This window comes from Empidonax traillii, unplaced genomic scaffold (assembly GCF_003031625.1).
Source record: "Empidonax traillii isolate 1590-97213 ecotype Southwest subspecies unplaced genomic scaffold, ASM303162v1 scaffold1626:size95047, whole genome shotgun sequence".
Taxonomy (NCBI): domain Eukaryota; kingdom Metazoa; phylum Chordata; class Aves; order Passeriformes; family Tyrannidae; genus Empidonax; species Empidonax traillii.
In genome coordinates this window covers 3,211-16,248 of record NW_020956819.1, presented here as the reverse complement: position 1 = coordinate 16,248, position 13,038 = coordinate 3,211, and the positions used below count along the sequence as shown (strand labels likewise).

The window sequence follows — 13,038 nt, the reverse complement described above, 5'->3', positions numbered from 1 at the left end:
GGCTCTGGATAATTCCTAAATTTTAGCAGTGTGCTATTCTCGTTGGATCACTTCTCACATTCTCTTTTCAATCACACTTTATGTTGTGAAGAACAGGCTGCTGAGTTCGATTTGCACTTTGAATTATTTGCCAGTTGTTCTTGCATGTAACACCAGGAACAGCTGTTGGGGTTGGTTGGTTTTTGTTTGGTTTTTTTTTTTTAAAGGCTTTCTCACTTCTTATTTTCCAGTTGGTTTGGTGATCTCTTGTAGGAATGTTTTGCTTCTTCTGACAGTTTAAATTAAAACCTTCTAGAAGGCTGTGAGTTAAAAACACGATACAGGGCAACTAACAAGAACTGACTGCATTTCAGATCAATATTTCTGGGAAATAACAAATCGGTGCGTTTTTGTTCCCCTGTGACTTACACAAAGGAATTAAAGATTTGGGGCTTTTCTAACTGTTTTAGACATGGGGTTAATGCTTAGCCCAATGTCAAGTAGATTTTCCTTTAAATTGAGATGCATTTTGGCAGTAAATCCCTTGTCTTCATAAACACACCAGTTTTTCTTGCCGGAGGTGCCCAGGCAGATAGGATAAGGTGCAGAAAGCTATTGGGAAACAACTTTTTGGTCAACCTGCAGCTGTTGGGGGAGGTTTAGCTCGTGCTTTAATATTTTGTCTGATTCAAACTGCGTGGCCCCGCGTGGCACCGTGTTTCTCTCTCCTTGAAATGGGCATTTCAAACATGATAGGAAGGTCCCAGGGAGTCAGAACTAAACCCCAATGAAATCGTGGCATTTACCACCACTCCTGCCTCGAGGAAGTTGAAGCTGTCCGTGAAAAGCACCTCTCCAGAGGTGTAAAATGAAGGTTTTGTGGCAGTTTCAAGGTGTGTCCAACTCTCTTTGATGACCTTCCTAACCCTTCTGGTCGCACTCCCCTGGGCTCACCCAAAACCTTTGGAGGTCAAGCAGCAAGATTTGACCCCTCACCATAAGCAGCCTGAACGAGGTGACTTTAAAATGCATTAACAGACGTTTAACTACAAAATGCTGCGGATGATTAAGTGTTTAATGCTCTTTGGCCCTGAGTTATTCCTCAGAGCTCTTGTTCTAACCGCTTGCAATTAATAAAAGCAAATTCTGCTTCTCCTCCTGGGCCGTATCAGTTTAACAACCACCAGGCCTCTGCTGGTTGCAGACGCTCATTCATTTTTAACTCATTACACCGAGCCTCTCTGCAAAGGGCTGCCTGTTCTCCTAATTGCTTATCTAAATGTATCACTTACTAGAAAACAGGCTGAAAATACTTTGTTTCCTGAAGTGAAACTGTAACTTATCCACTGGCCGCCTGGCCTGCCCTTTCCCGATGGTGGATTGTATCTGAGCCCAACCTGCCCGACAGGTTTTCGCTGCTGCTGGGCCGGAGTGCAGCGTGTTCCAGCGCTTCAGGGAGGAACAGATCACCCGGGCAGCTCCGATTTGGGGGGATCTGCCTTTGGTGAGGGGCGCTGAGCCGCCGTTTCCCAGGAGATGAAGTCGTGCCGAGGGAAAACACTCTTGTGTTGTTTATTTAAATGTTCCCTTTCATACTCAAATCTCCCCGCTTAGCCTGATGGATCCCTCTTTTGAGGATGTGCTCAAGGACTACGAGCAGCTCACGAGCCGTAGTCTTTTATGTTTTCAGGAATTTTACTCCAAAAACGATCAGGGTAGCAACTACAGACAACATTTGGGTGGAGGGAAAGAGGAAGTTCAGCTTCAGTTTGGGATATTGGTGAGTTGTGATGTAGGCTGCAAAGGTTGGAGATGCCTGGAAAATGACTGGATTTTTTTCTTGTTGTTGTTAATTTAAGAGAGTCTTAAATTTCCTGGTATTTTGAGACTGTCCAAGCAGTGGGGTGAAATGAGAATTAAAGTTTAACCCTGGAGTGCAGTGGGATCCCGTGATCCCTCAGCTGAGCTGCATTAACAGGCAGTGAAGTCCTGGGAAGCAGCTCTGGGCTGTCGGTGCAGTTTCTGCTGTGGCAGCGTCTGTGTGTGACACTGCAGGGACAGGAGTGTGCAGCACAAACCCTGGGAATGATTCCCTTTCTGTGGGAATGGATGACTGGGACCAACTGCTGTCCTTTGTCCCAACCACATCCAACAAGTCACCAGTGGGAACCACAACACTTTGTGGGAGTTCTGCGGGTGGATTCCTCCTGGTATTTTTCTTTTAGCAGTGATTCAATCACTTTTTTAGTCAACATCTAAACACGCTCGTGTTGCCAGGGGTGGGTGGGCTGTAAACTGCACTGTGCTGCCTATAAAAATAAATGGGACTTTCTGTAATGCCACCTACCCTGAAGTACCAAATAAGTTACAAAAGTGGTTTGGATAGCAGGAATGTGGAAGAGAACAAGAGGGAAATGGAGCCCCACTGCTTAACTGTGTCTTAGCTTCTTATTCTTCACAGAAAGTAAAAATAGGAGGGAGGATGGGTGGTATAAAAGCAGCTTCAGTGGCAAAGGGCAGACTTGACCTGGAAATAGCTGCCAGGAAAACAAGGATCTAACGGGATTCACTGCTGTTGGTGCCAAGTATAAGCAACTTATCCAGGAGCCTTGGACATCTTCAGGGTGTGGAAAGATGTCGTGGATGTAAATGGCAAGATTTTGCTCAGTTACCCCATTGCTGTGATCAGTCCAAGCATTTGATAACCTGTTGTGCTTTTAAACACACAGAAGCAGAAGGAAGGCCTTCTTTGTAAGGTTGTCTGGCCACAAAAGCTTACACACTCGTTCTGAAGAGTTACCAGAGCTCTGGTAAAAGGTCACAGTTCAGCCCTGGCTGTTGCTTTGCAGATGAAGCAGAAGATAGAGGTGGCATGAGCAGCCAGACAAAGGAAGGCTTTAGAGCTCCCTCCCCTCCAGCCCGGGCAGAGCTGCTCGCTGGGCTGGGCTGGGCCGGGCCATTCCCTGCTGGCTGAGTGAGCTGGAGAAAGGAGGACTCCAGCAAAACTGTTTTCTCTGCTTCCTCATTCACTTTCCTGTTTATACAGCCTCCACATATTCAAGGGGGAGTGGAACACCCACGGTCGTGCTGCAGGAATGTGAAGGAAATGGTGGAATCATAGAACTTCTAAACCTCCTGTTTGGTTTTAATCCACAGGCTGCCCTGTCTGGTTTGGGCAGGAGTTTAATTTTAAAGTTTTGGTCACGTTGAACTTCAGTCCTATAAAAGAAATGACTCTTTGACTCGAGTTGCTTCAACAGGTTGACGTGGGGGTTGATGTCATTCAGGAGCTCTGGAGTGGACTCTGAACTTCCCCGTGGAGCTGCCCGTGCTTGGACATGTGACTGGGTTAATGTTACAACATTTAACCCAAAAGTTGTGTCCAGCAAAGCTTCCTGAGGAGGACAGAGCTGCTTAAACCTTTCCCAGCGTGGAGTGAGGAAGCTTCAGGCGTGCCTAGGACAGAGCTAAACAGAGCAGGAGGAGGGTTTTGTTGTGTGCTTTTCAACCCAGAGCTCCCTTGAACGGTCTTTAACAGATACTCTGCAAAGTGTTATTTCTAGTGAGAGTTTTGCTTCGAGCGTGGCTTCGTCATGAAACACAGAGAATGTTCCAGAGGTGGCTCAAACATCATACTCTGCTTTAAATTGCACGGTTGGGTGTGCAGGAAATTCACTCTTTGAATGTTACACATCTTGGCTGTGTGTGTGTCTTGTGTCTGAAACTTGAGTTTTCAGTTGGGCTCAGCCTCTTCTTTTTAAACTGACACCCAAGAGCAGCAGTGAAGGTGTGAACGGTCCCTATCACCCCGTAACGACTCAGTGAGAGCTTCTAGGCTGCTTTTTCCTGCCTTATATAAACAGAATATGAGTTCTCTTGGTGATTTCAAACCCTCTCTGAACTGTGCAGGAGTAAGTTTGGAAAGGGGGGGGGGAATTTGAGTGCAGTGAGTCCCATCCCAAGGGCACGGGGAGGTCTGAGGGCTGGAGCAGAGGCAGTTTCTGCTCTCCCCAAACAGGACGCTCCTGGTGACATTAATCACTGTAATCACCCCGAAGTGCCGGCTGGGAAGGAAGGCACGTTCGTTCCTCAACCTGCTCTTTTAATGCAGCTCTTAATTTTCGATAGTTAAGTTTGATTAATTAAGTTTGCTTCCTACAGGAGGTTTCCCCCTGATGCTGATGGAAGTAACGCTGCCCCGTGTTTGTGCTGCTCACAGACCATTTCCTCAGGGCTGGGGAGGAAGGAAACTGCTCTGAGCAGGAGAGAATCCAAGCTGTATTCCCAGTTTCCTTCACAAAAGGGGCACCAGCTATTGCTGTGCTAAGCAAAAGCTGGTTTTATCTGCAGATCAGTTAGAAAAAGTTTAATAATGACACTTGGGCTGCAGATAAATTTTCCTGTAACAGTGGGGCAGAAAACACCTCAAGTGGTCGTCTGTGTGAATTTTGCAAGACAGAGTCTAAGAACAGCATTTAATGCTAAAACCTCTCAAAGAATATTTGAGGTATTTAAAGCACTCAAAGCCGAGGTCGTTTCATGAGCACTGAATTTTGGCATATCTTGATTTTTGTGTTGCATCATTATGGGAGAAAGTCATGCACAATTGTGTGTGGGGGGTGTCTGTAAATGATTCAGGTTATCTCTTGCGTGGGTTTTTGTGGGGTTTTAGGCCGTGGTCAGAGCACAGTTGTCGGTAACTCCTGAGTGATACTCTGATCTTTTCCCTCCAGACTTCACTGGCCAGTGAGAACATATCTCAACCATGGGCAATATTTTTGCAAACCTCTTCAAAGGCCTTTTTGGCAAAAAAGAAATGCGTATTCTAATGGTTGGCCTGGACGCCGCAGGAAAGACAACTATTTTGTACAAACTTAAACTCGGTGAAATAGTAACTACTATTCCTACTATAGGTAAGACTTTCACGTTTCTGTAACTGATTGCTTTGAGATTTGGGTCTTACTGTTTGTGGCAGTGCCTGATCTGAGCCGCCACTCTTGGTTTAAGTGGCTTGTCTGGCAGAACAAACCCCTGCTCTGCCTTTTGTAGCTGCTCAGGTAGCAATTAGAGCTGTTCATTGGTGTGATCCCAGTGTGGGGGTGATGGTGGGAGTCCCAGACAACCCACATTTTTCTGCTTTGGGAGCTTCACCGCAGAACTCTGCTTATTTAAATGAAGTTAAATTTCGAGATAACTTTTTAAAATGCTGACATTCTGAGTGTGACTTGCTGAATACAATAGGCCAGCTATGCTTAACTGAGATTTGTGCCACCATTTCTATTTTAGGTTTCAATGTGGAAACAGTAGAATACAAGAACATCAGCTTCACAGTGTGGGACGTGGGCGGCCAGGACAAGATCAGACCCCTCTGGCGCCATTATTTCCAGAACACACAAGGTGAGTCTGAAATCACAGCTTTCCACTATCTAATTTTTTTTTTTAATGCCCTTAATAAGATAATTTTGCAAGTTTCTCGTGAGGGGAATGGAAATATTTATTTTATTATTATTATTATTATTATTATTATAAAAGGGTGTGTTTGTGTGCTGCTCTGAGTCTTCTCTGCAGGTTTAAAGAGGGATGGGAGGAAATTCAGAAACCAGTCTTCCTTGTCCTTGTGACTCAGAGGGAGCTCAGAAGTTTGCTTTCCTCCTGTCAGAGTCACAGCCCTCTGCCCTCACATCAAAGCAGAGGCTTTACTACAGGCTCTGCAGCCCCGGGAGCTGAGAGCTTGTCACTCTTTCACTGCTGTGCCTTTGGGATGTGCCTGTCTTTGAGTCCTGTCACAGGGCTCCAGGAGCTGCTGCTCCCTGGAAAATGCCAAGTGGTTATGTGGGGGAGGCACCCAAGCTCCAAAAGCACAAATGCAAACTGGCACCAGTTTTCACCAGCTTTCAGCAAGAACAGGCTTTCTCTCAGACGTGAGATCACAGTAATAAGAAAACTGTATTTTTCTCATCTGTACTGGGTTGTTGTGGGTTATTTTTTCTTCAGAGCTTAGTTCTGACCTCCAGATTTATCCATCATTAGTCAATATCTTCAAATTAATGCTTATTCTGATGGTTTCCTTCTCGCTAGGTCTGATCTTTGTGGTTGACAGCAATGACAGAGAACGTGTGAACGAGGCCAGAGAAGAGCTGATGAGAATGTTGGCAGAAGATGAGCTTAGAGATGCTGTTCTATTAGTGTTTGCTAACAAACAGGTATGCCCAGGAAAGGGGTCACTCTGCAGGAACTCTTGAAAATGTCCAAAATGCTCATGAGTGCCAGATTTTGACCTTGACAGTCATGTTTTCAGGGTAATAATAGATAAATTCTCAGTAAATGGCCATCCAGGTGTGCTGAAGGCAGCAAACCATAGATTAAGTTCTCACCTGAAAGGAGCATCTTTCTAAGGAGTCTTGGCTGATGGAAATTCATGTGTTTTCAGTTTTATAGGAAAATTCTACCAGTTTGATTTTTGAGGTTGATGTGGCTCAAGTGCAGCACCTGCCCAAGCTTCCTCCAAACAGAGAGGAAGTCTGGAATGCCAGAACATCCCTGAATTCTTCACTGAGGGTGTCTGAGGGCTCTGCTGGTGCTGATGGAAGCACTGGGCTGACTTTTCAAGTCCTTGTTGTTGACTTGTGAGCTGAGAGTTCTGCCTCTGATTGCTTGTAAAGGTCTTGGCGGCTTAAACCAAATGTCAAGGACCTTAAACATGACTAGTAAAGGTAAAGAGGGAATAACATCCCCCTTCATCATTGCTCTGGCTCAGCTGGGATGGTGAAGAATCCATAAGTCGTGTCTAGGAGCTGGGCAGGTGGGCTGTAAACAGGAGCTGTGCAGTGATTTGGGATAGAAGTTGATCTTAAATTATAGGTGCACTCACAGAAAAGATTTCCTGAGTGGAAAGTGGGCAAAACAGAGCTGGAATTGTAAAACCAGGTTTGGATCAGCACTGTGGGGCTTGATAACTCTATCAAAGCAATCAGCTGTCTCGCTTACCTGTGAAATATTCCATAATATTTGCTTTTGGTGGTGGTGTCAGCCCAGGGGAAATGGCTTGAATATCAAAGCAAGCCACCGAGTTCTTCTGAAAGAGAAGTTCTGAGAGCTCTTAACTTTGGTTTTAATGCCTTTTAAAGCTGCCGATCAAAAGGGTGGGGGCGACAATGACTGTTGTTCCTTCCCCCAGGACCTGCCGAACGCGATGAATGCAGCAGAAATCACAGACAAACTTGGACTGCATTCCCTTCGTCACAGGAACTGGTACATCCAGGCAACCTGTGCCACTAGTGGAGATGGTCTCTATGAAGGACTGGACTGGTTGTCCAATCAGCTCCGAAACCAGAAATGAAACCATAAACCTTCCTCTTCCCTCTTTTTCCACCTCCCCCCGCCCCCTCTTATTTCCTCCTACTCGCCCTTCGCTTTACTCTAATGTGGCAAACTGTGCTACTTTGTGGTATTGAGTGCCGGAAGCTGTTTTCATTTCTTTTTTGTCACAGTATATATTGCATCATGCTGTAAATGTGGCAAATACAAGCCTGAAAACAGTTAGGTTTCTTATTTAATGTAAATAGTTTTTGTTTCCAATGAGGCAGTTTCTGGTACTCCTATGCAATATTACTCAGCTTTTTTTATTGTAAAGAATCAAGTCACTGTTTAGTACCTGGAAGGGATTTAATTGGGTTAATAACACAAAGGGTTGCCAGTGGTCCTTGTGCAGTAGAGCTGAATTCCACCTCGGTTGGGTTGTGAGATCTGTGAGATCCATTTCGGCGGTTGGTTTTTAACTTGAATTCTGTATTTTTTTAACTAGACAAGGAAAAGTAAAAACACTTCAGCACAGCACACAAAACGTTTTTGACATCGCTTCTGCTGCTCCAGCTCTAACGTGGTGACTCTTGATTCTTTTGAAAGGGTGAGGCAGTGATTGACACCCAGTTAGCTTCATCTGCTTAACGAACAGGTCATGACCGGTAGATCTCTGGCTCTTTCCGTAGCTCATAGTCTGTGCTCATCCTCGTTCACAACCGTTACAAGATTTGCTGGGCCTGGTTTAGGTGAGCTTTGCAGACTCATGCTAAACATCTGACTTTTGGTTCAGGTGAGATTTCTCGTTTCCGTTGGACTCGAATCATTTCCAGAAGTCGACATTTTTAGCCTGTCGTATTTGTCAAAAAGTGTTTTTGTACTTTTCTTGTGCGTAAAACCACTCCAGGAGGCAAAACCTTCCCACAGGGTGCACAGCCTGTCCTAGTCCTGAGCTCTATAGGCAGAAAGTACTGTACTTAACGTAAGAATTGCCATGAAAAACACCAAACATCTATGTATAGTGTCTAGGAAAAACAAACAAACAAAAAAGCATGAGAGTTTGGAGAGTCATTCCACTCTAGAAGTATTCAATCCCATTTTGGAACAATCCCATATCTGTATATGTGTGAAAACCCTTGGCATCCCTCATACTGCAAGGTTCAGATTTGCCATCAGAAAAATAAAAAAAAGACCTCTTTACTTTTCTTTTGTATTTTGATAAAACACTGAAGAAGCTGGAGCTGTTAAAAAAACTTTAACTCGAGGAACTATCAGAACTGGTTTATTTAGTGTTGTGGAAACCTTTATTGCTTTCAATACACAATTAGTAATCAACTGTTTTGTATACTTGTTTTCAGTTTTCATTTCGACAAAGAAGCACTGTAATTAAAGCTATTAGAATAAAAATCTCTTAACTATTTCATGTTTTTTATGCCTTGCTGTTCATTCGATCATCTTGGCAGAATCATGATATACTTGTTGAATAAAAAGTTTCATGAAACTTGCACTGGTACGGTGTTGTTTGTATCATCTTTGTGCAGGGCCGTGTGCTGGACCCAAACCCAACCGCAGTTTGCATGGAAATTTGAGGATATCTCCTGTGTAATGTTAATCATTCCTGGTTGGAATCCTGCAGGTCAAGTGGTGGGTGATGGAGTTGGGCTCTGCTGGAGTCACTTCATTGCCTCTGGGGATCCCTGGAGCTTCTTTGGTTGCCCCATCACTTCCCTTGTTGGATTGTTCCCCCCTGCTGATCCCATTTAATAACAGGATCTGTGAATTAGCAGTTTTGTGTGGGAAAATAGGAATTCTGCTTTTTTAAACTGTTGTGCATTTTTCCCTTCTGCAGTCCCCTCTGGATCCGGGACAGAGCTCCTCCTCCTCCTCCTCCTCCTCCCAGCTGATCCTCCTGCCTTCCCTGTCAGCTGCAGCTTCTCCTGGATGGTCACACTCAGGCTGCCAGCCAGGAGCCGCCTGTTTTCCTGGCTGGAGCTGCAGCAGATTCCCCAGGACACAGGCTGGCCAGCTGTAGGATGAAAGGTCTGTCATGCAGGTTAGAGAGCCCATTCCCAGCAGGGAAACTTGGGGTCCTGGATGGGTAACAGGGATTTTGTGGCTGTAAAGGGTAAATAGCACTGGGAAAAAGGGGATCCCAAACCTCCTGCGAGTCAGGTTGGTCTCCCTTTGGAATGTCAAGCTCTGAGTCAGGATTGCTGCATCCCTGATAGGGCAGGACCTCTCTCTGTTCCTGTTCTGGGAGAGAATTGAATGTGAAGGGGCAGCTGGGATAGGATCCCGTTTGCTGTGGAAAACACAGGGAATGTGCTGATGTTATGGGAACTGTGGGAGATGCGCTCTGCCCCGTGCTCTGGACAGCCACAGGCTTTGCTCTGTTCTGGGCTGGACTGGCCCCTCGGGAATTTTGGCCACCCAGGGGAAAGGATCCTGCCCAGTCCCCCAGGAACCTGTGGAGCAGCTGAGCAGGGAGGGGTTTGGGGTGAGCAGCCCTTCAGTGGGGCCTGGCTCCTTCACATCCCCCCTCACCCTCAGTTGTGGCTTATCCGTATTTCCCCAACTGTTTTACTCAGGTCTTGGGAGCGTGAAATAGGAAGAGGGGAGAGCTCAGGAGAGCTGGACAGCTGTGCCACAGCCCCTCTGGCATCGTGCTTGGCACATCCGCACCTCTGGCACTGGCTGGGACACGTGTGTGGAGCTGCGAGTCTGGTGAGCAGCAGCAGGGTCAGAGCCCCACTCCTCCTGCTCTCCCTGGGCTGGAGCTGCTCAGACCACGAGGAACAGCCCCTGTGACCCTGCTAGGAATTTGTCACCCCCCGCAAACAGCCTCTGGGTGTGGGGGATCCCCGAAGGTCGGGGCCGCTCCGCAGCCTCTCCTGCTGCCCGTGCCCAGCACGTGCTCATGGCCAGGGAGGGACCGAGGACAGAAGGGCTTTGTCAGCTCCTCACCCTGATCCTGCTGGGCCTTTGTCCACCAAGACACACAAACCCTCCCTGTCTTAAATTGCATCATTAATTACACAAACGAGGCTCTTGTGCTTGGCACAGCCCCACTGGACCCGGAGATGCTCCGGAGCTGCTCGGGACAACCCCTTCCCTTTCCCAGCAGTGTTCCTGTTTAGTGATGTGAAATTCCCCCTTTCCAGGGCGCCCAGGACATAAATACTCATGTTTGGAGGGTTTAAATCCCTGATGGGAACAGAGTTTGCTGCTCCCTGGGGTGGGTGGATGTGGCCAGGGGATGGCACTGATCCCATCCATCTCCCCATCAGCTAAGGAATTATTCCAAGTGTCCAAGGCCAGGTTGGGGCTTGGAGCAACCTGGGATAGTGGAAAGTGGCCCTGCCCATGGCAGGGGGTGGAACCAGATGAGCTTTAAGGTCCCTTCCATGCAGCTATGAATTTAGGGAATGTTTAAGGAAACTCTTCCAACTGCTGTGCTGGCAGGTACTCGAGGGCAAGGAAAGAAGATAAAATAATAATAATAATAATCATCTCTTCCAAAATTTCTGTACATAAACACGAGGTATCCACAGCATTTCCAGCACCACAGCTGGAACCATCCCAGCACCAGCCCTCGCCCCACAGCATCCGTGCTAAATCCTGCCTGGATGGGTTGAGGGATCCAGGGATGAGGAGGAAGGGGCCTGGGCACCTGCTACCCCCAGGGGTGGGCAGGGGCTGTTGGCATCACAACCTTAATGCCCTTTGCCAGACTCTGGGCCTGCAGAGCTGCAGCTTTTTTCATGGATCCACCTCCAAAAACAGAACTGCTCTGTGGGATCTCCCTGGAAGGATCCCGGGCTCCCCCTCAGTCCGAGTCGGTGTCGTGGCGCTGCCTGACCCCACGGGACGGGGGGGTCCTGCTCCTGCTCCTCTTCCTGCCCCTGCGCCGCGGGGATGGGTGGTGGCCGCGGCTGTCCCTGTCCCTGCTCCGGCTCCGCTTCCGCCTGGAATCCGCGCTGCTCCCGGAGGAATCCGTGTCGTGCCGGCGCCGGCTGCCGTGCCGCGATGTCTCCGAGTGCTGCTGTGCTTTCCTCCGGTGGTGCCTGCAGGGAGAGGAGGGTGAGTGGCAGCAGGGGACACCTACAAGGTGATTCTGGAGGTGCAAAAGGGATTTTTGGAATGCCAGACCTCCTAAATGCTTTCCTAAATCCTTCATCCCGTTTTCTGGGGTGATGCCCCAAGACCAGGGCTCGGCCCCCATCCCTGCCCATACCTCTTTTCCTGATCCGGAGAAGAATCGGAGGACGAGGGGGCAGTGTCTCTCTTGGGATGCTTGTCCTTGTCCTTCTTCTTCTCTTTCTTATGTTTCTTCTTTTTCTTCTTCTTTTTCTCCTTTTTGGATTTTTTGTTGCTCTCTGGCCTGCAGGGAAGAGAGAGATCAAACAGGGAAAATCCCTGCCCTGTGCATCCCTCTGGCTCCTCCAAAAACTCATCCCCATCCCTCCCTCCAGGCACATCCCACCACATCCCTTGGCCAAGGAGAAACCCACAGAAATAAAAAAGAACAAAGAGGTTTTAGGGGGAAAGCAGAGTTTTTCAGGCAGATGCAGAACAAACCCGATGCCAGAGGGAGCCATGGGAGCATTTTGCAAAATATTCCCTGCAAAAACCAGGCCATTTCAGGTGGTTTCCTACCAAAGTGGGAAAACTCCTCACCGTTTCTCCTCCACCTTCTCCTCCTTCTCCTGCTTCTTCCTGGAGCCAGATGTCTCAGGGCTGCTGGAGACTTTCTGGTGCTAGGGTTGGAGAGGGGGGGAAAAACAGGGAGCAAATCCATGAGCCCATAGCTTTGAATTACAAGAAAAAGGGAATTTTTTTTTACCCCCTTTAAGAATGACATTTGAAAAAAAGCAAAATAAAATGAAATGAAATCTGGGAGAAAAATTAAAGCCTCATCCAAATTAAACCCCACAAATTAACTCAGGACACGGGGAGCTCCTTCAGGTCTCTGTGCTACAACACCCAGGTTGGGTTTTAAATAAGAATTTAAATATTTGAAGTTAAAATATTCCATTTTTTGCCTCTTCCTGTCTCTTTTTTAACCTCCCAAGGACAACACAAGCAGTGCTTTACCGTGAAGACTGAGAGCCCCATCTTGGCCGCCTCCTTGTCCTCCTTGGAGAGCATCACCCGGCCGGCACTGCCACTGGGGAGAGACCACAAGAAAAAGACCTTAAAAAAGGTAAAATTGGCAAATCTGACTGCCCTGGAATAGGGGTGGGATTCCCCCCTGCCTCTCTTCCCTACCTGGAGCTGCCCAAACCCACCACCCGATCCACGTCCTTGTCGTCCCGCTCGGCGCCCTCCCGTTTGCAAACCTCAGCCAGGTCCTGTGGGAAGGGGAGGGGGAAGAGCGTCCTGGGCGTGCCCCCCCCTCCCAAAAAAAGAGCCAAGGGGAGGGGACACCCCCCAGGGATGTAGGGGGGGACACACAGTGCCCCCATTACCTCCTTGCTGAGGCCCGTGGGCTGCCTCTTCACGTTCTTGTAGCCCCTACAGAAACAGAAGCGGGTGATGCGTATGGGGGAGAGGCTCTGCACCCCCTGTTTTTGGGGGGGGTGTGTGTGGACTCACAGCGCTGCCATCATGGCCTCCTCCTCGGCCAGGCGGACGGCAGCCAGCTCTTCCTCCCGGGATAGCGGCGGGGCCGTGTCCTTCTTGCCCTTGGCGTACCAGGTCAGGTCCTTCCCCTTCTGCCACCGCCCCACCGGCGCCATCAGCGAGTTCCCTGTGGGGACA

The 13,038-nt window shown here is 48.1% G+C and overlaps 3 protein-coding genes across 3 annotated transcripts in view; 1 reads left to right on the top strand and 2 right to left on the bottom strand.

Annotated features, from left to right (window-relative positions):
- ARF1 (ADP ribosylation factor 1) overlaps positions 1–8,783 on the top strand; it is a 17,522-nt gene extending 8,739 nt beyond the window's left edge. Inside the window, exons 2-5 of the mRNA XM_027908142.1 lie at positions 4,713–4,892; positions 5,266–5,376; positions 6,058–6,182; positions 7,157–8,783. Of these exons, the coding sequence (XP_027763943.1) occupies positions 4,745–4,892; positions 5,266–5,376; positions 6,058–6,182; positions 7,157–7,318 (546 nt within the window). The 5' untranslated portion in view covers positions 4,713–4,744 and the 3' untranslated portion in view covers positions 7,319–8,783. The remainder of the gene's footprint in view (positions 1–4,712; positions 4,893–5,265; positions 5,377–6,057; positions 6,183–7,156) is intronic.
- Positions 170–13,038, bottom strand: part of MRPL55 (mitochondrial ribosomal protein L55) — a 15,966-nt gene continuing 3,097 nt past the window's right edge. Inside the window, exon 4 of the mRNA XM_027908143.1 lies at positions 170–188. The gene's annotated coding sequence lies outside the window, so the exon portion shown is untranslated. The remainder of the gene's footprint in view (positions 189–13,038) is intronic.
- On the bottom strand, positions 10,768–13,031 carry CUNH1orf35 (chromosome unknown C1orf35 homolog; the record flags this gene model as incomplete). Its single annotated transcript, XM_027908145.1, has 7 exons — positions 10,768–11,342; positions 11,513–11,659; positions 11,956–12,035; positions 12,373–12,445; positions 12,547–12,629; positions 12,747–12,792; positions 12,874–13,031. Coding segments are annotated over 7 exons (825 nt in total), but the record flags the coding sequence as incomplete, so codon positions are not given.